The sequence below is a fragment of the Acartia tonsa genome, chromosome 3, assembly GCF_053477335.1.
Source record: "Acartia tonsa isolate MP-2025a chromosome 3, ASM5347733v1, whole genome shotgun sequence".
Taxonomy (NCBI): domain Eukaryota; kingdom Metazoa; phylum Arthropoda; class Copepoda; order Calanoida; family Acartiidae; genus Acartia; species Acartia tonsa.
In genome coordinates this window covers 31,502,065-31,524,014 of record NC_137262.1, presented here as the reverse complement: position 1 = coordinate 31,524,014, position 21,950 = coordinate 31,502,065, and the positions used below count along the sequence as shown (strand labels likewise).

The following is a 21,950-nucleotide window of genomic DNA, read 5'->3' as shown; positions in this document are numbered from 1 at the left end:
CATCCTATTATATAAAGTAGTTAGTTTTTTTTGTCTTAAGCTTAGGATCTCACTAACTACTGAACTGATTAGGTTCTCTATTTCAGGTAAGCTTCACATAGATCCCATGATGGTTTTAGTCTATTTCATTTTCAGATTTAAGTCTCAGGAAGACATTGAGATTTTTCTATTAGCATATAACACTCTTCAAGACTGACTTGTTTTTGGCCTACATGTTATAGAGTTAATTTGTCTGATATTCACTTTGACATTATGTCAAAATTTAAATATTATATTAGAAACATATATCTTTGAAACGATATTTTATTGATATATCTAAATGAACACCTTATTAAAGACTAGCGTCTTCGCCCCTAGAGGCCTCTAGGGGCACTTGAGGAGGTGGAAATTGAATCCCAAACCTCATTTTTTAATTTAGATTTTAAAAAAGTAAAAAAAATTTATTTTTTTTGTGAGGGATTTTTTTCTAGGGGCGATTTCTCTTGGAAGGGTGGGGGTACCCTCTCCCAATATGGTTATAATATAAACTTTTCTAGGACCGATGAGAAGCTGCCCTATTATGGAGAACCCGATCGGTTCAGCAGTTAGCGAGATTCTTCGGTACAAACAAACAACAAACAGACATCGTTATACTTTGTATTCTAGACTAGCGGCTTCGCCCCTAGCCTCATTGGGTATTTTTAATTTTTTGGGGGGTTGATGGTGTCCCACCCCCCAAGAAAATAGTTATAAACCTTCCCGGGACCTATGAGAACTTGAGAAGCTATCCTGTAAAGGAGAACCCGATCGGTTCAGCGGTTAGCGAGATCCTTCGCTACAAACAAGCAAACCGACAAACAAACACACATACACACAGACATCGTTCTACCTTGTATTATAGATAATCCAGTATTATATATCTCAAAGTATCTTATCAAACACTTTGACAATGTGAAGTTTTTATTGCAGGGTCTAATCCCCACTCAATTGAAATGTTAGCTTCCTTGTTTGCAATTCTAAACCTTTATTACCCGACACAAACCTCTGGACCTCATAGAAATATTTCTCTATTACTAGAGATATCAAACATATTTATTTGATTAAATTAATAATCTTAAACTATGCTTTACATTTTTCCAATTAGATTATTCAAAATTTTGCTACTGATTGTTAAAAAAGCGGCTTGGCTGCGGCTAGAATCCGAATTTTGATAGGTTAAAGAAGGACGCCAGATCAAAGAGTATCCTATATTGTCATCTCCTAAAACCGTAAGCGTACGGAAGTGGGATGTATGGGGATGTCAACGCCCCCATGAAATAAGAATTTCGGTATGACTGCCTTTTCTAATTTTTTCAACCCGACAAGGTGTATGTATGTAGCCTTGATTCTCTGAAGTTAGGATTCAGATGCACGAGGAGATTTGAAGTGAGAATCCTTCGGCCAATCCTAGGTTGGTAAGCTTCGCGCACAGCTGAGTGTATTCTATGTTACATTACAAGCTGACCCGCGTTTCTCGTGGAAGCTACTCGATTATTACATCACCCTGCCCTAGAGTTTTGGCAGGTGTTCCATATTAAGCCACCCTAATTAATGGCACTCTCATATGAATGAGGAGCATGGACGAGGGAAAGCACGATTACAGTTGATTGATATGTAGGATCCTAACTTCCTACAAATATCCCTCCTTACAACCTAAGGGCATCACAGGGAAGGTTGTGTGATTATATTCTGACAAATTGCAACAGCATTAGTCATCCAAATGCAATATCTATGAGGGGACTTGAACTCGGATTTTCCCAACCACAGCGTAGTGCGCTAACCACTACTCTATGGGACACCCCTACCCGACAAGGTAAATCCATGTGCACGCCACTACCTAAACAAGTATTTTAAGGTTGAGTTATCTCTAACTTTTTTTTTGTCTAATTAACCTCCATACTATGTGTGTGTATATCTGTATGCTCTTGAACTTAAATTTATGCTAGGAATAAATCTAATTTTTGACATCTTTACAATCAAATATTTCATATTTCTAAGTGTATATACCCAGGGATAGGTAAATAGAAGTTATAAATATGCAGGGATTTTTATGGATGAGACGCTATATTGATGAACATACCAATTGATGATAACATAAATTACCCCTTCAGTAGATAGAAATTATTGGTTGAAATGTTGGGACCCTACTAGCTTGAACCAACCAAATAACATTAAAAAAAAGTATCCTAAGTTTGTAGCCATTCACCAAGATAACGTGGATTTAAAACTTTGGGTACTAGTGTTATTTGCAGTTTAATTTCTTTATCCCTGTAAAGATGGATTTTACTAACTCGAAGGTGTGCATCTACAGCCGCGTATCATGATATCTGTAATGTTTTTCATATTCGCGAAAGGACAAGAATAGATACAAATATTATTACTTGGATCTTAAACCAGATTTTCATGTTCTCTAATAAAGTGAAACTCGCAGGGGCTAAAATAACGATTCCTCTCTTCCGCCACCTATACCCCATCCCCCTCCTACTGGATGAATAAACTAACCAATAAATGAGGTTTTTATTAGCAACCTAAATTATAAACAAATTTTCCCCTGTCAATATATCCACGTATATCTTATATCCACTCTGCACTGTTGTACTTACATTTATGCGAAATTAATTGTACGCAAAATATGAAATATCAGAATTAGCAAGCAATAAAAGTGTCAACTACTCTGAAACAATAAAGACCTTTCCGCCCCCCCCCCTTTCCCCTAAACAAGGACAATTATATTTATTAGGAGCGCAGCTAAAATAAACTACTAAACTTATGAATGCAAAATAATAACATTTCTTTAAAAAAAGTAAGAAAAAATGTAAGAAACTTTGATTGGCAATAGTGTCAATAAATCACCAAGTATGACTGTGAGACGGACACAACATTAAATCTTAGTTATCAGGTAGCTACGCTCCTCAAAAACACAAAACATATTATATTCAGATGAGCTATTAATGAGGTCTCATCTTAATGATGAACACTTCTTTTACAAATGTCTTTATTTGATCATTAATATTGCTCATATTTCAATCACTAAAACATTTTTTTGTAGCGATCAGCTACTTTATAACACGTTTGATGTTTGTTGTCTCTAAAAACATCATATTTTTTTGAGAAAAAAAACCAGCAACGATTCATATAGAACATGTTTTTAACCTCTTATTGTACAATGACATCATAGAGAAAAAAATAAAAGAGAGGAATCGAAGCAACTAGAAGACGAAAATAGGCAGTGGGCCTAGAGGCCTACTCAGCGCTGTTGCCGCGCTAAAATTTATTGCTATTCCACTACTTTTCAAATGGGAGGATTAAAAATTATTAAAAAATATTTTTTTACTTTTTACTATTTCCATATTTAGGGCAAGAATATTAGATTAGATATTTTCGTTTTAATTAAAAATTACACAGTATTTTATTTTTATTTAAAAAAATTTGTTCATGAAAGATGAATCCTTCTATTTCTAAAAAGGGGGAATTTTTTTTCATAATCATAAGAAAAGGGGGTGATTATTCATCCTCTTATCCTTTTTCCTTATGAATGACATGCAATTATTGTCCCAAATAGCAAGTAAGAGAACCTTTTCATGAAATTATTATTTTTTAATGGCAGAAGAAAATCATGTAGTCTTTTAATAATAATAGGGAGCTAACAATTCAGTCTGACACAAATAACTTTTATGTTATTAGCTTTATTATCAGGGTTCTTATACTTCCTAAAAGTGATTAATAAAAGAATCACTAATTTGGAACCATCCGATCAAAATTCAATAAAAGAACCCAAAGGTTTTGAGCCAATAAATAAGGTAACTTGGTTATAAACTTTGTTTATCATGGTAATTTACCCCCAAAATTGTGGATTTTCAATTTTTACCCACCCCCCCCCCCCCAAATAAAAAAAATGCCTCTATGAAATAAAGATTACCCCTCCCCCCAAATAAAAAAGCTTGGACGCCCCTGTGTCCCTGCTTATTTTCTTTTAAAGCTTATATGAAAAGGCTAACTTAAATTGTCGTCTTTGTTTAAACTTTAAGATTGATTTATCTACCTTATATACCTTACATTATTCACTACATGGGCAAATCTAAATAATTATCATTTCATTCAAAATTTAATATTTAATAATAGACAAAATAAATAACAATATATTTGAAAATCTTAAAAACAATAAAATTTGATATTTGCACCTTGTCGCAAATTAATGCCATATTTTAATTTAGAATAATAGTACTAAAAAGGGAGGAGGGGCATATGAGAGGTTTGGAGAAGGACTTTCAAAAAGAGATATTTAGATATATTTGTTATGTAAGAAGTAGATAAATAATTAAATTATTGGTAGCATTTCAGGAAAATGATAAAAATGAAAACGAGGAAGATTTATTTTCTAGTCTCCATTTTACCTATAATTTAAACATTGGATTCGAAACCGATTAATATCCGCTGGATAAGAACCAGTTCTCAGTCATACTGAAAATCATGTATCGAATCTAAGAAAATTTTCTACAAATAGTAAAATAAAAATCTAAATATTAATACCAGTTTTATAACAAAACCGAAATTAATCTTATAATTTATCGTTTTACTATCCGCGTAAAGCTGTCAATAATACTATACGATAAATAACTATTCGTGCCCTTTAGCTATACCTTTATTCTTGGAACATGTATGCTAATTATGCCTCTTTAATTGTTAATAGTTTTCAAATACACACATTAATGTTATTGGCTCATTAGTGTAAAATAACATACTTCAAAAATCATCATTTAAATATAATAAATTATCTTTTCTAACACAAAGGAACAAAAAATAAAGAAAGGAAAACAAGAAGTAATTTTTAAAAATTTTAGGTTTAAAGAAGCAAAATATTTATTTGAAATAAAATAAAAACTACATAAATAAGAATTTTGTATGCAAAGAAAAACAGAATAGTAAGTAACAATGAATTGTAGTAGGTATTGTCAATAAATCTATAAAGTATGGTTTTTGTTAGATATCGAATTTAAAATTAAACAATCTAATTAATAAATATTCTTAAAATTATTTCTGTTTTGAGCAGGAGAGGGGGGGAGGACATTCAATTGTTTATTACATTATTCCCAAAGTTTTGTAATAACGTTTCTTATTCGTTGGCTGAATAACATTAATTTTGATTTTATTCATTTAGTTGAGTGTGAAACGTAGTTTTAATCTACACAGAAGTGGGACTTGGTGATGTGGATAAGTTTATCAGCCATTGTCTTATCCCTTTACATCCCTGGTTTGATTGAATTGATGGACGAAAACACCTCTAATAAAGGACAGTCTTGTGCTGATTATAGAGAAGCTTTACTTATACAATGTCATTTGCTGTCCGAGATAAAAAAAATGCTTTATAAAAAACCTACTTCAAATATTTTAAAAATATTAAATATAAGGCTTAATTGGCAAATTATGCTTTAAAATTATTCCAAAACTGGGCAGAAAACAGTACCGTTCATATTTTACACCCTACACCACACAACGTTTAGCCAGGGATGTAGAGATAGATCAATTGAAGAAATAATTTCCAGTATGGATTCAAAATCGATTAATATCCGGTGGATAAGAACTGGTTCATGAAAAAATCATGAATAGCATCAAATTACAGACAACTTTCCACAAATATTGAAATAAAAATCATAAAAGTATACCAGTTTTGTTAACTGGTTTTAACAATTTTACCTTTTCATATCCACGGAAAGCTGTCTATAATACGATGCGATAAATGACTATTCTTTCTCTAATTAATACGCCAAAAATTCTGCTTTGGATAGATATTTTTAGGTATCAAGGAATGTAACTTAAGCTTTATTGTCCTATTACTCCCTGTGTTTTAAGACAGTACCACAAAAAAATCAAGCCATTTCCTATTTTAATGGTGTGCATACGAAATGGATAAACGTTACAAAATAATACTAGTGTTTTTAAATCGAAGTTTCGATTATTTAAATTTAATCATAGCTGTTTTTTAATGATATTATGTCTATAAGTAAAAATTAAGGCATTGTAAATTCACCCATTTGACAGACTTTCTTTAAAATCATTAAAACAATGTCTGCTATACATGTACACAATACACATATGTGTTTTTTGTGTTTAAACTTTTAATTCATACTGATATTTTATTTATCAAACTTTCTTTGAGAATAATCACTTGTAATCATTAAGTAACAAATAATATTTCAACGTATTTGTCTTTGTTTATCATCATACAATAATTTTTTGGTTATAATGTATAAGCGTTTATTTGAATGTAGGAATGAAGCAAGCAAGAAACAAAAAGTGTTACTCCTTTGAAGTAGGCTTCATTTTCACAAAAATAGCCAAACAAAGATATGTATTTCATACATAATAATACTTTTATGAACAATGATTGTATTCTACTCGTAGCATTTTTTAAAAATAAATATAAATTTTTTTTCCTGATATTTTTAGCTCTCGTTCTATTCATTTACATGTAAAGGAGCTATAAATAATGCATTAGATATTTGTCTAAATGAAAGCACACTTAATAAGCTGTACTACCCGCTGTAGCATTTTAACGCCCGGGGCTCATTTTAGTATTACAAAATGCTATATTAGGCAAACTCTAGGTAGTCATTAGGGCTCATCAAGACGATAATTAATATAATTACAGCTACACCCTGCCCCTCTTTCTCTCTCTTTGCACGCCCTTGCTTACCTGCCCCCCTGTGTATTCACAATTTAATGGCAAATAAAGATTAAAAACAAAGCTCGACAGCCGTCCATTTTTAGCGGCTGAAACTAATTTGTTAGCAGCTGCCACTTTATTTAATGGAAGGATTAACTAAATATTGCTGCGGCATAACCATTTCAAAACAACTGCGGTTAAATTAAGGAATATAGTAGCTATTTCAACAGATTTTAATTGACTAAAACAAGGAGCTGATTATTTTGCTGCAGCCGCAGTTTCGTTGTTAAAACTGCCGATTATCCTTTAAATGGTCATCTAAGGATTTTAGCTAATGATATGCTCATTGATGGATTTATTATTACTTGGATCTTACAACAGATTATCTGTTTTCTAATAAAGTGAAATTTGTAGCTGGCTAAAATAACAATCTCTCTATCCCTCCCCTTCTACCGGATGAACGAACTGACTAAAATAAATAATGTTTATATTATTAACAGGATAAATTAACAATTTTTTCCCCACAATTAATAATCACGTATATTTCTTATTTAATAATTTATTCCTTTAAGAACAAACTATACATAATTAAATCACATAGTCTTGAATTATTAATATATACAGTTTATAAAATAGCACATAAATTGTTAATAACAAGCGATATTATAATATATTGTAAAAAATTAACTAGTTATATTTGGAGACAGTTTGAAAATCAAATACTAAAATATTTTGTGTTGTCTTTATATTTCAAAACAAAATTAATAAATTTTTCAATAAGATATGTTGATATACCACCTTATCTAATAATTTTGAACATAATTGAGCTAAAAGCAATGTTTGAGAAAAATAATTGTTTTCATTCCATCTTGATAGACAAGGTTCTTTACTAATTTTTAGCGCCTTGTCTTTAGCTGCTAAAATGAGCATCGAAATTTGAGCAAAATCGTCACCTTTAAAGCATTCATAATAGATGTTAAAAAGAAAGAAATTTTCTTTAAGGAAAATGAACTCAGGGCGACCCTGAAAGTAAATTTCATCTAGAAAAATAGCAAGACAATGGGCGAAGTATTTCGGGAATTTGCAGAAAAAAATTGCATGATCTGAATCATTTTTTACATAACATTTAGTACAAATATCACTATCAATTAGATTCCATTTGAATAATTTTGTACAACTTACCAGTGTGCGTATGTATTGTTCAAAAAGGAATCCTTTATAATATAAAGTTATAGGTAGATCAAGAACAATCTTAAAACTATTTTGAAAATTTTCAATATCTGGAAACCATTTTTTATCTACCTTTCTAGTTTCTATTGAAGGATGAATACTGGCAATTTTTTTCTTATGCATTTGTTTGAAAAAAAGCGAAAAAATTGATGGTGTCTCGTATGTAAGATAAAAAAGAGGTTTTTCTGCATTTTTATTCTTATTCAAAGATAAACATTGTAAGGTATTAAACTCAAACTCATTTGAAATGTTTATAACCACCTCTTTTAGTTTTGCATAAATTTCCTGGTGATTGTCTAAATTTTCTATCAAATTTTCTTTAATAACAGGAATATAAAGATATTTTTGCTGAATTGTTATACTTTTTAATATAGAAGCAATAGTCTTTAAATTACATCTATCAAGGATTATACTTTCTCTACTGCTAAATTTAATGTCTTTAGACCAATAGGATGAAGTAATGGGCGATTGCAAGAATGTCTTTGGATTTTTTTCTAACTCTTCTAGAAAAATTTTAGATTTTTTAACCATTGTTTTCCCCTGAGGTGGGTATAAAGACATAAATTTATTACTGTATTTTTTCAACATATTAGAGCCAAAGTTCTTAAGAATAGAAGAAATAGGTACATGCTTTTGTTTTAGAATTATAGCTAGATTTGAATTAGGGTATTCGTTGGCATGTTTGAGGATATTAAAAAAGCTTGTTATCCAAATAGAAAAACTTTGCTGTTCTGGTAAAAGCATATTTAAACTGCCATCGTGAAACTCTGATTCAATTCTCTTTTTAGCTACTTTGTATCTGTGACTTGATCCATTTGACCAAAGAAATTTAGAAGTACTTTTCCATATTTTTTTGCATATCACATTATTTGGTGAGTAAATTCTATATATGTGCAAAGCACAGGAATTCATGAATGAAAGGCACAGATTTCTTCTCTTAAAAATATTTGTTCCATGGTTAAAATGCATATTTTTAGAACGATTATTAAGTTTATTCAATAATTCTTTATATGTTAAATTTAGAGAAGTTGCAAAATCAAAAGACAAGTAAACTCCTAAATGTTTAACAATATTACAGGGTGTTCCCAAAGAACTTAAATTTACTGGACAGTTGCCATATGTTAAAATTTTTGTTTTTTTGAAGTTAATTTCTATATTGACTGTTGACTTTAGTTTTTTAAGTAAATCAGATAAAGAAGTCACATCTTTTTCAGTTTTTAGAGTTAAAGCTTTAAAGCCGTCATCGGCAAAAAATATGGCTGGCAAATTGTGTTTTTTGATCTTTAACATTAAGTGTGACATTAACTTACTGTTTAAGCAAGAATAAAATAAGTGATTATAAATAACAAATTTATTTGCACTACTAGGGGCACCCTGTGGAAATCCCAACTTAATTTCATATTGTTTTGATATATGATTATTTACAACCACCCTAAATTTGCCTCCATTAGAAATAGATGCCCAAACTTTGGCAAATTGTGGTGAAAAAATGTGGCTTAGTATCTTATCAGATACTTCGTATAACGTTTGATCATATGCTTTTTTTAAATCAAAGAAAACTAATTGGGAATCTATTTCTTTAGACTTTATATAGTTCATTATAGCAGTGATAGATATTGTAGCAGTAGCCATGTGCCGTTTCTTAATAAAGCCAAATTGATCAGAATGTACAATTTTACTCATGAAAGGAGCAATTTTATTGTTTAATGCTTTGTCCAAAATTTTTTGGCTGTTTTCAGATAAATAAATTGGCCTTAAATTATCCGGATTTGATGAATCTAAATCTTTTTTTGGAAGAAAACAAACATTTTTGATCTTAATAAATGAAAAATCTGAATTATCTAAATCCATGTCATACATTTGATTAAATGCATTAGTTGCAAACTTAGGGACATTTTGAAAAAGAAACATAAATAAACTTTTTGGCTGTGATGTTGGTCCAGGGCTACTACGATCTTTAAGAGATTTTATGACTTTTAGAAACTCCTTTGTACTACTATATGGAGAAATAGTATTTTGTATTTTAGGAAAAATATCATCCAGCTTTAAATTAAAAGTTTCTAAAAGTCCGTTTAAATCAGCTTTAGGAATATCATCAGGACAGACAGATGCAGCATGAATTTTGCCTAGTTTATTTACAATTTTTTCAGGACAATCAGTCATTTCATTGTCTATTAGTAAATTGTAACTGTTCTTTTTCTTTGGTTTCATATTTTGATATGTAAGATAATTTGGTTTACCATCTAGCAGAAGATATCTCATATAATATATTTCTGCCCTTGAACTAACCAAATTTTTAAAATATTCTTGCTGCGTCTGAATAATGTCCTGAATGCTTTGCAAAGAATCTTTATCAGGAGAAGTTTCAATCTTATTATATAACATATTAATTTGTGAATCAAAATCTTTTGTTTTCTGAAACTCTTTGTGTCTCAATTTTGAGTAAAATACATCGTGTTTTTGCTTTAAATGTTGAATAAGATTAAACATTGTTCCTGTATATTGATTTTTTGCGTTTAGAAAGGATAAATCATCCACTGAAACATTTGCCAAATTTATATTTTTGTCATCTGAGTTCTTTTTTAGAAACCATTCTGTTTCTGTTTTCATAATATCTAGAAAATTTTTATCTTTAAACAAAAAAGGTTTCCATGTTTGATTTTTGTATTTAAATTTACTTTTTTTGGCAACTGTGACAGTTTTATGATCAGAAAAACTATTAAATCTAAATTCTATATGATTAAAGTAGTCAAAGTTACAAAAGAAATAGTCAATATTGCTTTTGGAGTTAAATCTTTGCCCTGAACCGCGCCAGGTAAAGATTGGATTGACAGAAAGTTTATTGGCTAAATTAATCATATTGTGTCTAACTAAGAAATCATGCAACAGCTTAGCCCTGTAAAAATATCCAGGGTTGTTAAAATCGATATTAAAATCCCCAAAAAAGGTGAATGCTGTCAAATTATGATCTTTTATAAATGTAGCAATTCTATTTAACATATCTTTTAGCTCTAAAGTTGAACAAGATGGTAAATATGTAGGAATTAAATGAAATATACTGTCTCCAATTTTATATTTCAAATACATGCAATGCGTGGAAATTATTGTCCTTGTCTCCATAATTTTAAATACATTGTCATGATACACAAAAATACCAGCTTTTGGTTCATTTCCGCTTGTTTCCCCCCCGTATACACATCCCTTGGGAAGTTTTATTTCAGGATGAGAGCTTTTTAATTTTGTTTCAAGACAAACAAAAATGCTAGGAACATAGTTAGCTGAACACGTTAATTCTTTAATCTTAAAAGGAACCTTAGATAAGTTTAATTTTCCTTTTGAAAAAAAACCAAGACCACGGACATTGGTAAATTTAATACTTAAAGGAATATTTTTATTAGACATACAAATTACGAATTATAAAACAATAAAAAAATAATAATTTAAATAAAAGAAAGAACTAAAAAAATTCTAAAAATCAATTTGACTTGACTTTTAGCATAAGCCTAAATGAATAAGCCCTTCGGTTTCTTACTTAGTATGAAAAAAGGGTTGAAACCACCTCCCTAAGTTGTGTAATTGTATTCTAAAGATTCATTTAGCCGGCCTAAAAGACAATGAAATATTAACATTAAGTTATTTATCACTCTTGTCCCCCCCCCCCCCCCCCCCCCCAACTTATATTTTACTTATTTGCAGACACATGAGCAAAGCTTCTCTAAAATTATGTACATATATTCTTATCTGTATAAATCTAAACTAATTCTCACCCTTGCCCTCCCCCCCCCCCCAACTTATATTTTACTTATTTACAGACATATGAGCATAGCTTCTCTAAAATTATGTACATATATCTTGCTTTACATTTAAAAAAAATATATTATTATAGCTGCTTAATATCATATAGCTTTTTTACTAGAATAAGGATATTGTTTTTTTTTAAACAGTTGACAAAATTGATCAATAACTAGTTTGTGTTGTGATTGATGAATGCATGTGCTATTTGTAATAAAAAGTCCATGCTGTTAGGATTTTCCTGATAGCTTCCATAGTGATGTGTTGGTGGGCTTCGCGTTGGTGGAATGCGGGCTGGCGGGCTGCGGAGTGGCGGATTGCAGGCTGGCGGGCTGCGGAGTGGCGGATTGCGGGCTGGCGGGCTGCGGAGTGGCGGTCTGCTGGTTGGCGGGTGGCAGACTGGTGGGCTAAAGGCTTGCTGGTTGACTAAATTCTGCCTTAGGTTTGTTTTTGGTTTATTTCTAAACCTGTCATTGTGTTGTGGTTTAGTTGAATATCTTGATTTTGGTGTTCTATGCATATAATCATCCTTGTTTTCATGAATATAGGGCTGACCTAAAGATGTGTAATTAAACACCTTTGCCTTCCCTCCTCTTCCGCGACCTTCTCCCCGCGCCCCTATCCATTCTCCACTGCCACCGCCTCTACTGCTAACACCTCCCCCTCCTTTCACTTCCATCCCCTTGATACCTCCGTTGTCTCTGTTATGTATACTGCTGACCCCTTTGCCTCTCCCCTGTTGCCCCCTACCCCCTGATCCCCCTACCTGTGTCTCCTTACCTCCGTCATTTTTAACCTCCTTCCCTTTACCTCCCAACAACGCAGTTTTATAAGATTTACCCTTTTTTTGTTTATACTTGTTAATGATATGTTGTTTGGGCTGGTTCATTGGTCTGTAAATCTTGCTGTCCTTTCTGATGACATCTAAATCCTTGCACTGCACCTTATCATTTGCTGTAACTTCTAGCTGTTTACTTCTTTTATATGTCACCTCCATCCAGTTGTTGTCTGCTTCTGTCTTGTCTGTCTCCTGTTCATCTTTTGGAAGCCTTTCATAAACAAATTCCTGAATAGTTTGTTTAAAAAACAAATATTCATCTGATGTCATATCTTTGTCCTGCTCTGGTATGTATAGCCCAGAGTGGTACAATGAATTAGTAGGGCATTCTTTGTACTCTGTTAGACCTTCGGTTCCAGGTATCTTTACAATGAACATAGGAGCCAAAAAATCCGCGTAATTGGTGGCCATAAAATCATTGATGTGGTAAAATTCGATTTTACCCTTATCTTGTAAATCCCTGAGAATTGTGGACAGAATATGAACATTATGTTTTAAAGTTGGGTATCTGAACAAGCTGTATTGGATTGGAAGCGATATTTTATTCCTGTGGCAGTGTTGTTGAATCTTCTTGACTGCTATCTGTCTCTTTAGAGGTGATATGTACATGACATTTACAGGATATCTCAGTTTGCCATGCTCCTCTACAGGTGGAAGCTGTATGATCTCTGTTATGTAATCACACCCTGGTATGTTAGTACCACCTATGATCGTTCACAGACTTGCATAGTGTGAATATGGTGTGCTCCATGATTTAATATCAATTGGCACAAGCCTTTGTGCATCAATAATGTGTAAAGTACTGAAGAGATCAATAAGCTCTGGCGTTCTGTTGTGGCTGAACTTGTGTATAGGCTCCTCTTCACTGCCAGAAGTAAAATCTAGCCTGTTTAACAGAGCCATAAACTTTTCATTGAGCCTGGAGCATTTTGCTTTCACTTGCTCCACGTCAGCATGGCTACTCTAATTTAGCTCCTCAATTTGTATTTTAATTTCATTTATTTCACTTAGGCAATTTTGCATATCATTCTTTACTATGCACTTTTCACCTCCTTTATCACAAATAATTGCCCCATACTTAAAGAATTTATATTTGTTATCCTTTGCAGAATCTGTGTTTTCACTCATGTTGCCTAATGGATTAGCCTCCATCACTAGATATATTGTCAGCCCGGGAAATATTTTGTATTCAAATTTTATGAAAGGTAAACTACATAAAAAAAAAACGAATTTATGTTGATATTATTGATGATAAGATAGTTCAATTCACACTTTTGTACATTAGGTGAACTTTTACATGCTTAATGCTATATAACACAGGCATATAAGCCGGCTAAATGGGTAATTGACCTTAAAGCCTAACTAACATATGGGCTAGCTTAGCGGTCAGACGTCTTACCCTCACAAAGATAATGACACAACTGTAATCACGTATATTGTATATCAATTAGCTCAGTATGACTGAATGCGGCTGACATACCATCTATCAAAAGCGCCCATGTAGGAATTTTGAGGAGCCATGTCATAAAATAATTATTTAGTTTAATATGCACATTGATCATACTACACATTATGTTAGTTTTTTCACTCCATACTTAAGGGCGAATATAGTTTCAATATGATATGAGCTTATATGAAAGGTGCCATTACATACTTTTAAAATATCTATGTTAAATTTAAAAAATCAAAAAAATCCTTAAGTAGATTTTGCAATTAACTAATCCTTAAGTAGATTTTGCAATTTTTGCTTTTACTTCAACATATGATAAATGAGAAAGTCAACAAAATCGTTTATTTTACCCCTTTACAAGACTTTTTTTGACTAGTTTTCTTAAGTTTAATTGATTATTACATTGGCATGCATCTTAATTGATAATTAAAGTGTTTATTTTTTTTATATTATATACTATTTTATTGATTTTTTAAAAAGCATAAAATAATTTGCGTCAATTTGCGTCCGGAGTAATTACTAGGGTAAATAATACGTTTTAAAGTTTTTTTTTCTGTATAAAGATCAATTATTAATTCTTGTGATATAATTACCCTAGTACGCATTTTTCAACACACACACACACAAACGCACCGATCGCCAGATTTTCTCCAGAAAAAAATATAAGAAAAAAAACACTATTCACCTATTATTTTTGTCCTCTTTAAATTAATTATAACAATTACCATATAATTTTCATACTTACATGAAATAAAATTTCTCCTGTAAAGGTTTTTTTTTAAATAAAATTCATATACTTTACACTTTGTTGGGGAATATTGTCAAGGAAGAAACAATCCACAATACAAAAAAATAGATTGATAACTGGTTTCCACTTTTATTACGACTATCATTTAACGAAATCTTTTTAATTCAACCTTAAACCGAAGCCTTGTGTGATGCTAGGGTGTTTGGAGTTCTTAGGGAACCACACTTATTACATAAATTTATCCTGAGAATGTTCAGGTTTTAAGCTATAACAGACTTATACATTTGGATATGTCAATATCTTAAAGTTACTTATAATCTATGGAATTGCACGGTTTTTTTGAGCCCATATTATATTCAACCTATATTCGCCCTTTAGTGTTTAAGATTTAACAAAACCGTATAAAAATAATACTAGTTCTAGATATTTCAGTTCTAGGAAATTTTGTAAATAAAAGATATAATTTCTAATTGTAAAAAGTACAATGAATATTATTTAAATGTTTTATTTTCAAGCGCAAGATATTAACTACAGGACTAAATTTATAAGAAACAAGGTTGACAACATCCATAAAAACGAAACTCTGGGATTTTGCCTGAATACATAATTGAATTTATAGAACTTAATTATAAAAATGCTTCGCTTACAACATTATACCTTCATGTAATAGGAATAATTATTTCAAAAATAAGATGAATAGAATAATCGAAATATTGTAGTAAAAAGGCTAGTAGTTAGCAGGTTTATAAAGTTGCTACGCTTCCTAAAACGTACCTAATTGATCAAATTTTAACATGGCTAAATTAAAGAGCTAACAGCTACACGAAAAATCAGACGGATGTACGTAGATAATTTTAGCAAAGCTTAGCTCTAAAAATTGTCTACAATAACCCTAAAAAGGTTTCGCGATTTTATTATGATAAAAATTTTAATTGCAATGTATTTATTTTAGAGGAGGTATTTCAATAACAAATTACAAGATATAATATAGATCTTGAAGTCATGATACAAGGTATACAGTAATACTATTGGCAGAAAAACGCTTGCAGTAATGGATCTAGGCACGTTCACCTCTAATTCTTCTAGCCAGCTGAATATCCTTGGGCATAATGGTGACCCTTTTGGCGTGGATGGCGCAAAGATTGGTATCCTCAAAGAGACCAACCAGATAGGCCTCGCTAGCCTCCTGCAATGCGCCAATGGCAGCAGACTGGAATCTGAGATCAGTCTTGAAGTCCTGGGCAATCTCTCTGACCAGACGCTGGAATGGAAGCTTGCGGATCAGCAGCTCGGTAGACTTCTGGTAACGTCTGATCTCACGTAGGGCAACAGTACCAGGCCTGTATCTGTGAGGCTTCTTCACGCCGCCGGTTGAGGGCGCAGATTTCCTGGCAGCCTTGGTGGCTAATTGCTTTCTTGGGGCCTTGCCTCCGGTAGACTTGCGGGCGGTTTGCTTGGTACGAGCCATTTCTAAAAAAAATTTAGAAAATTAGAAAATCTAGGAAACAAATACAAAATTAACAGAAAAAAAAAGAACACTCTTCAAACCATAAATCTTAACTAAAAATAGGATGAAAACTGCCATAAAAGGAAAGTTTTGAAAGAAGAATTATTAATTAGAACATTAATTTCTAAGTCCAACCGAAATTGTACATGAATTTGTTATAAAATTGAGTAAATATAGGAAACATTAAAATGGCAAACTTTGAATTTAATTTATTTCAATTTAATGTATGCGTATAGCCTGCTTTTTAAAAAGCAGAATTGAAGAATTATGTAAAATAAAAATCAAATTTACCTTTTAGTTGTTATGATGAACGTATAAATGAATATTATGTAATACTGATGATAAATGAAATAATAAGTAGCTTTTATACCCGTTTTTCGTACGTAAAACCAGTTAATCGCTTGGCGGTCAAATATAGTAATTCCCTCCCCAATTCCACCTCAAATATCTCATACCTGTCCCTCCCTCCCTCTAAATACGTGGTGTGGCAGAATTGTGGTTGTCTTACAAAACAGTAAATATTAATTACTTTTTTGTGAATAAAAATATTTGTAATATGTTCAGTGAATGTAAACATAAAAAGAGAACAATCTTTTTAATAAAATAACGTAATTTTAACAAACTTTCAATGGAAATCAGTTTCTTTAACAATTTCAGACGAAGTGACGCACGGACAATCCAAAGTAAAAGAGTAGCTAAGCTAAAAACCATATGGATTATACGGGAATAACTAAATTTGACAATCTATTTAATATTTTCTTGTTTACAGAAACGTCAATTTATACCCCTTTACATACGATACGATGGATAATGAGTAAAGTTTTTAATGAATAAAGAAATTACAATTTTATTGCGTTTTAATCGCAAATTCTTTGTTTAATTTTTAGATAATGTCATCATTGCTTCATATAAAAAATTTAAATGGTGATTCCTATCACAATAAGGTGCAATAAGAATCATTAGGTATGAACTCTTGCACTTTAAGTAATGATCTTAAGGGATAAGACAATGGTCGATGAATTCATGTCCATCCCCTATTACTCTAAGCAAAACTAACCATTTGTTGATTAAAACCATTGATAGAAAAGTTTGGACACAGCTAGTTTGTGCAAACCATTGAAGATTTAATAAAAGTACCAATTTTATAAATCTAACTAATGACAGAACGGGTCTATTAATCTACGGTGGCCAGTATTTTAAGTCTTTTTGATACAAATAAACAAAATATTTTCCAGTAAGGCTTCGAGACTGATTAATATCCACTTGATAAGAACCAGTTTAAGCAATACTGAAAAACCATCTATCACATCATTTGAGAAACAGATCTATTGTATATACAGACAACTACCTCCCTTCCTTTTTCAAAAGCCTCTTTCGTCGGCTTTCAACTTATTTTCTGGTACTTGGCTGTGTTAATATAAGCGACACAATTGATTAAAAAGGTTGCACAAGGCGGTTGCGAACGGGAGGTACAGTGTTTACTCTAATGTTTGAGAGACAATTTTATTGGAATAAAAAATAAAAATAATATAAATACATTTTTGTTGGCCAATGCCTTCGACCCCTCCGGGACCAACAAAACTGGAATTAATCTTAAAATTTCTCTGTCTGGAAAGCTGTCTGTAATTCGATGCGATAAAGAACTATTCTAGAGCCTTGCTTTAATGGGAGTTGTTACCCTTGTTATGTCTAGTTTTCTGAAGTATATTGTTTTCCCGCCTTTATGCTCTTTTTTCATCCTTGTAAATTTGAGCATAAAGTGATTTTTGACGTGGAGAAATCCATATGAAAGAATATTATTTATTGGAGGCGGTCAAAATCAAAGCCAAGCCATCACATCAATGCAATCTTAGACCCAAGCAATTAATTATGCCACAAATAAATTAATCTAAAACAAGTTCTATATAAGTGTTCCATTTATCATGCCTAATAATAATTTTATAGTAGCAAAGCTACTTTACAATTTAGGTCTGTTAAACGTCCGTTTGTCTGTTTGTCCGTTACAACAACCCTATAATATAAAGTAGTAAGATTGTTTTGTCTGTTCATTGAGATCTTGTTAACAAATAAACCGAGTTTTTTTGGTTACATGGGTCCAAGGATGAATAAGGCCATCTTTTTTTTAAATTTAAGTTCATGGATGGTTTTAGTCTATTTTACAGCCCTTCTATTACAAGATACTGGGGACGGATCCGTCAGCCTATTATTGGAGCTCTTTTTTATTTCAATTGGCTTAATTTCTTATTTGTTACTAGCGGATACGCCCTTATCATCTAGGTGAACAGTTTTCGAAGGAGCAGAGATGTGCAGAAAAAAAGCCTAACACCATAACATTGCTTAAATCTAAAAATAGTCTAAAACCTTTCCGGAATCTTTCTGAAGCTTCAATAAACTGGAGAACTTCATCGGTTTAGTAACCAAAATCTTAAGCTACAGATAAAAACCTTACTACTTTATATAATACTAGCGGCTTTTCCCCTAGAAGCCTCTAGGAGCACATGAGTTAGGAGAGGGAAAAGTCGATCTCATGCCATTTTAAATTTGTGTTCAAAAGAGTAAACAAAATATTATTTTTTTTTGGGGGGGGGGGGGTTAAGACACCCTCCTCAAAAAAAGTTTAAAACCTTCCCAAGACCTATAAGAAGCTTCACTGTAAAGGAAAACAATATCGGTTCAGCGGTTAGCAAGATCCTTCGGGACAGACAAAATACGCTTACTACTTTATTTAATAGGAAGAATAACTCTAATATTTTATATCATTTAACATAACATTTAATGCTGCCCTAATTATAGACCAAATTGTTCTTGTTTAATAGTAATATTTGTCTTATGATAAAGAGCAAGTGAGGGCTTTCATAAAAGATCTTTCACGTTTTTATCAAAGTCTCATAAAACATTGTGATCGAGTTTGATTGTTTCAGAGTTTCTCTTTTTAATATCAAATTGATGGAGCCGAGAAATGGCAGAATCCTCTTTTCATATGTAAAGTAAGAAATTTTACCCCCCCCCCCCCCCCCCTCCCCTTGATTCCACTGGTTTTCATAAGACACTGGAAATTAATTAAAGGAAGCCTGCAAGAAATACCACGCTTTAACTGCTGAAAGACTGCCACAAGTAGACCAAATACCCCAAATTTGAAGCCTTCAGCTTCTATAACCAAAAAGTTCTAGGCATTTTAAAATGACATTTTATGTACAATGAAAATTTTGAAAGAATTGCAATGCTCATGTTGAAAACTTTGAAATTAAACTACGTGGCCTAGAAACAAAATTATAATCTTATTTTTGTCATAAATTTAGGTTTCCAGTAACTAATTATATTTTTACAATAAAAAATACCCATTTTTATAGTCAAAATCATTAAAAAAAATTAAGTTTTACTTGCGTTGTACCGAATGTACTGTAGCCAATCAGAAGGCTGAATCCGCATAACAACCAATCACAGCTAAGCTTGTATTAGTTTACCCCTTTGTTTCCGCTATGATTTTCGTTTAAAAATGCAATTTAAATCGAATTTTTTTCATAGATTTTGACTATGAAATGTGGTGTTTTTATTGTAAAAATGTAATCAGCTACAGGCAATCTAAGTTTCTGACAAAGATAAGGTTATAATTTTGTGTCTACGCGACGTAATTTAATATTGTTTTTTTTCTTTTATGAGCATTGGAAATCTTTCAAAAATTCCATTGTACATAAAATGCTATTTTGAAATGCCTAGAACTTTTTTGTTATTGAAGCTGAAGGCTTTAAATTTGGGGTATTGGGTCTTTTTGTGGCAGTCTTTCACCAGTTAAAGCGTGTTATTTCTTGCAGGCGTCCTTTAATATACATCCCCATTGAGGAGAAGCAAGATTACCCCTTCTGTAAATTAAAAGTATTAGCTGAAACTATTGAACACCAATAATAACACCGTAAAAAGTTTTTGAGTCAATGAATAAGAAACTATGGTAATGAAATTTGGGTACCGGTGTAATCAACAGCCTAATGTCCTCTCCTTCCCTGAAAATACACCAATTGGGGATGTATAACTATATTGGGTGCTCTACTGGTTGAAAATGGATTTTTTCCAAGAAATTAATGTAAGATTAATCATCTATGCATTATGTTTTATAGGACAATAGCCCATTAAAAAATCGCCTACAATGCAATGACAAAGGACAAATATAAAAGTAACAGGATGTATGTCTGTCTGATGGTCTATAACTGAAGATATCACTATCCGCTCGACCTATATAGTTCTCCTTTACAGTGATGCTTTGTATAGGTAATGGGACGATCATCATCCTGGCCAGACCCTTTACCAGCCGCCAAACAAGATAAGCTAAACCAGTGTCATTTTTAAATAATCTTTTATAGCAATTAAACCGCCAATTTATAAAAAGGCTATCGACGCAACCAGTCTTGTTTACAGACTTATTAATTTTTATTGGATCTTACATGTGGACAAATTTTTAAAGCATTATATTTTTTTAAATTATTCTTTTTAGTTTAGAAAAGCCCATTTGGGACCGATACCCCGTACAATAGAGGTGTAAAAAAGGCGAAGGCAGATCTTTAGAGTATGAGTAAAAAAACAGAGAGACAATGATCTAAATTAAATGAATTAGTCCTAAAAATGAATGAAGACCACACCTGTCTTTCTTTATTACAGAAAATAAGCGTTACATTTACTAAATTAACTTTAAATCATTTCATATGAAAAGTTTGACTAAGTCATTTCTGACCAAAAATTTTCTTTTCATCATTTTCTCTCTCTCTCTCATTTTATCATAAAAAAGGCCCAACCCAAATTAGGTGTTTATTCAAAACCCAAGATAATTCTATTACACGACAGGAAGGCCGTTTTGCTGTCCATTTAGATCTCCCCTGTTTACATTTTTTAAACATAAGCTTTTGCATTTTTATTAATCTTAGTTATTATCAAGAGTAGGTTTTATTAAAACAATTATTGAAAATTACACAGCTTAAATGTTACCTTCTACGTATTTTCTACTACTGCTATGCCATTTGTGTGACAAAAAGTTAAGCAGAAAGAATTGGTATATATTCTTCTTTAAGATCTTTTCTTGGTTGTTTCGTTTACTAAAGGTTGATATTTTTATTTAAAGAGTTTTATACTCAAAAGATATGAACAATTTGATGTTACTTTTTGCATCGTATTATAGACAGCTTTCGCGGATATTAAAAAGGAACATTATAAAATTAAACCCAGTTTTGTTAGACCGGGTCTTAATTTTATTATTTTTATTTTAATATTCGTGGAAAATTGTCTGTAATACGATTTTTTTACATGATTTGTCAGTATTGCTGAGAACTGGTTCTAATCCAGTGGATTTTAATCTGCATCTCACTATGTAGAAACACTCTCCAAGATGTTTTGTTATCCGCCCAGCTTTTGTTCCCTTTCTAAACTTCATATGAAAGGTGTTTATACATTGTAGTAGTTTAGGCCTTTATGATAACAGCATAGTCTTCACCAAAATAAGCGATAATCCTCTACGTATGATAGTTTCACTAAGGTAGGGCTACTTTTTTTTTGTCTAAATGGCTTTTTGGAAAATATTTCTAGCAGTTGGAATTTTTCGTAAAAAAAGGCAGCAACAAATCAGAGCGCTATCAAATTTTCCGCAATTTAGTCAATTGCCTCAACTAACTTGGAAAGAGTGACGTTTTAAAGATATAACTATAGAGAAGCTTCGCTACT

General features: G+C 31.8%; 1 protein-coding gene across 1 annotated transcript; it reads right to left on the bottom strand.

Annotated features, from left to right (window-relative positions):
- Positions 1-15,666: 15,666 nt before the first annotated feature.
- Positions 15,667-16,218, bottom strand: LOC145313913 (histone H3.3A). Its single transcript, XM_080153568.1, has one exon. It carries the CDS (start codon positions 16,206-16,208, stop codon positions 15,798-15,800), a length of 411 nt encoding a protein of 136 aa, XP_080009694.1. The 5' UTR covers positions 16,209-16,218; the 3' UTR covers positions 15,667-15,797.
- Positions 16,219-21,950: the final 5,732 nt, after the last annotated feature.

Excerpts from the sequence above, each read along its gene's own strand:
- LOC145313913 (XM_080153568.1), bottom strand. The coding sequence starts at position 16,208 with ATGGCTCGTACCAAGCAAACCGCCCGCAAGTCTACCGGAGGCAAGGCC.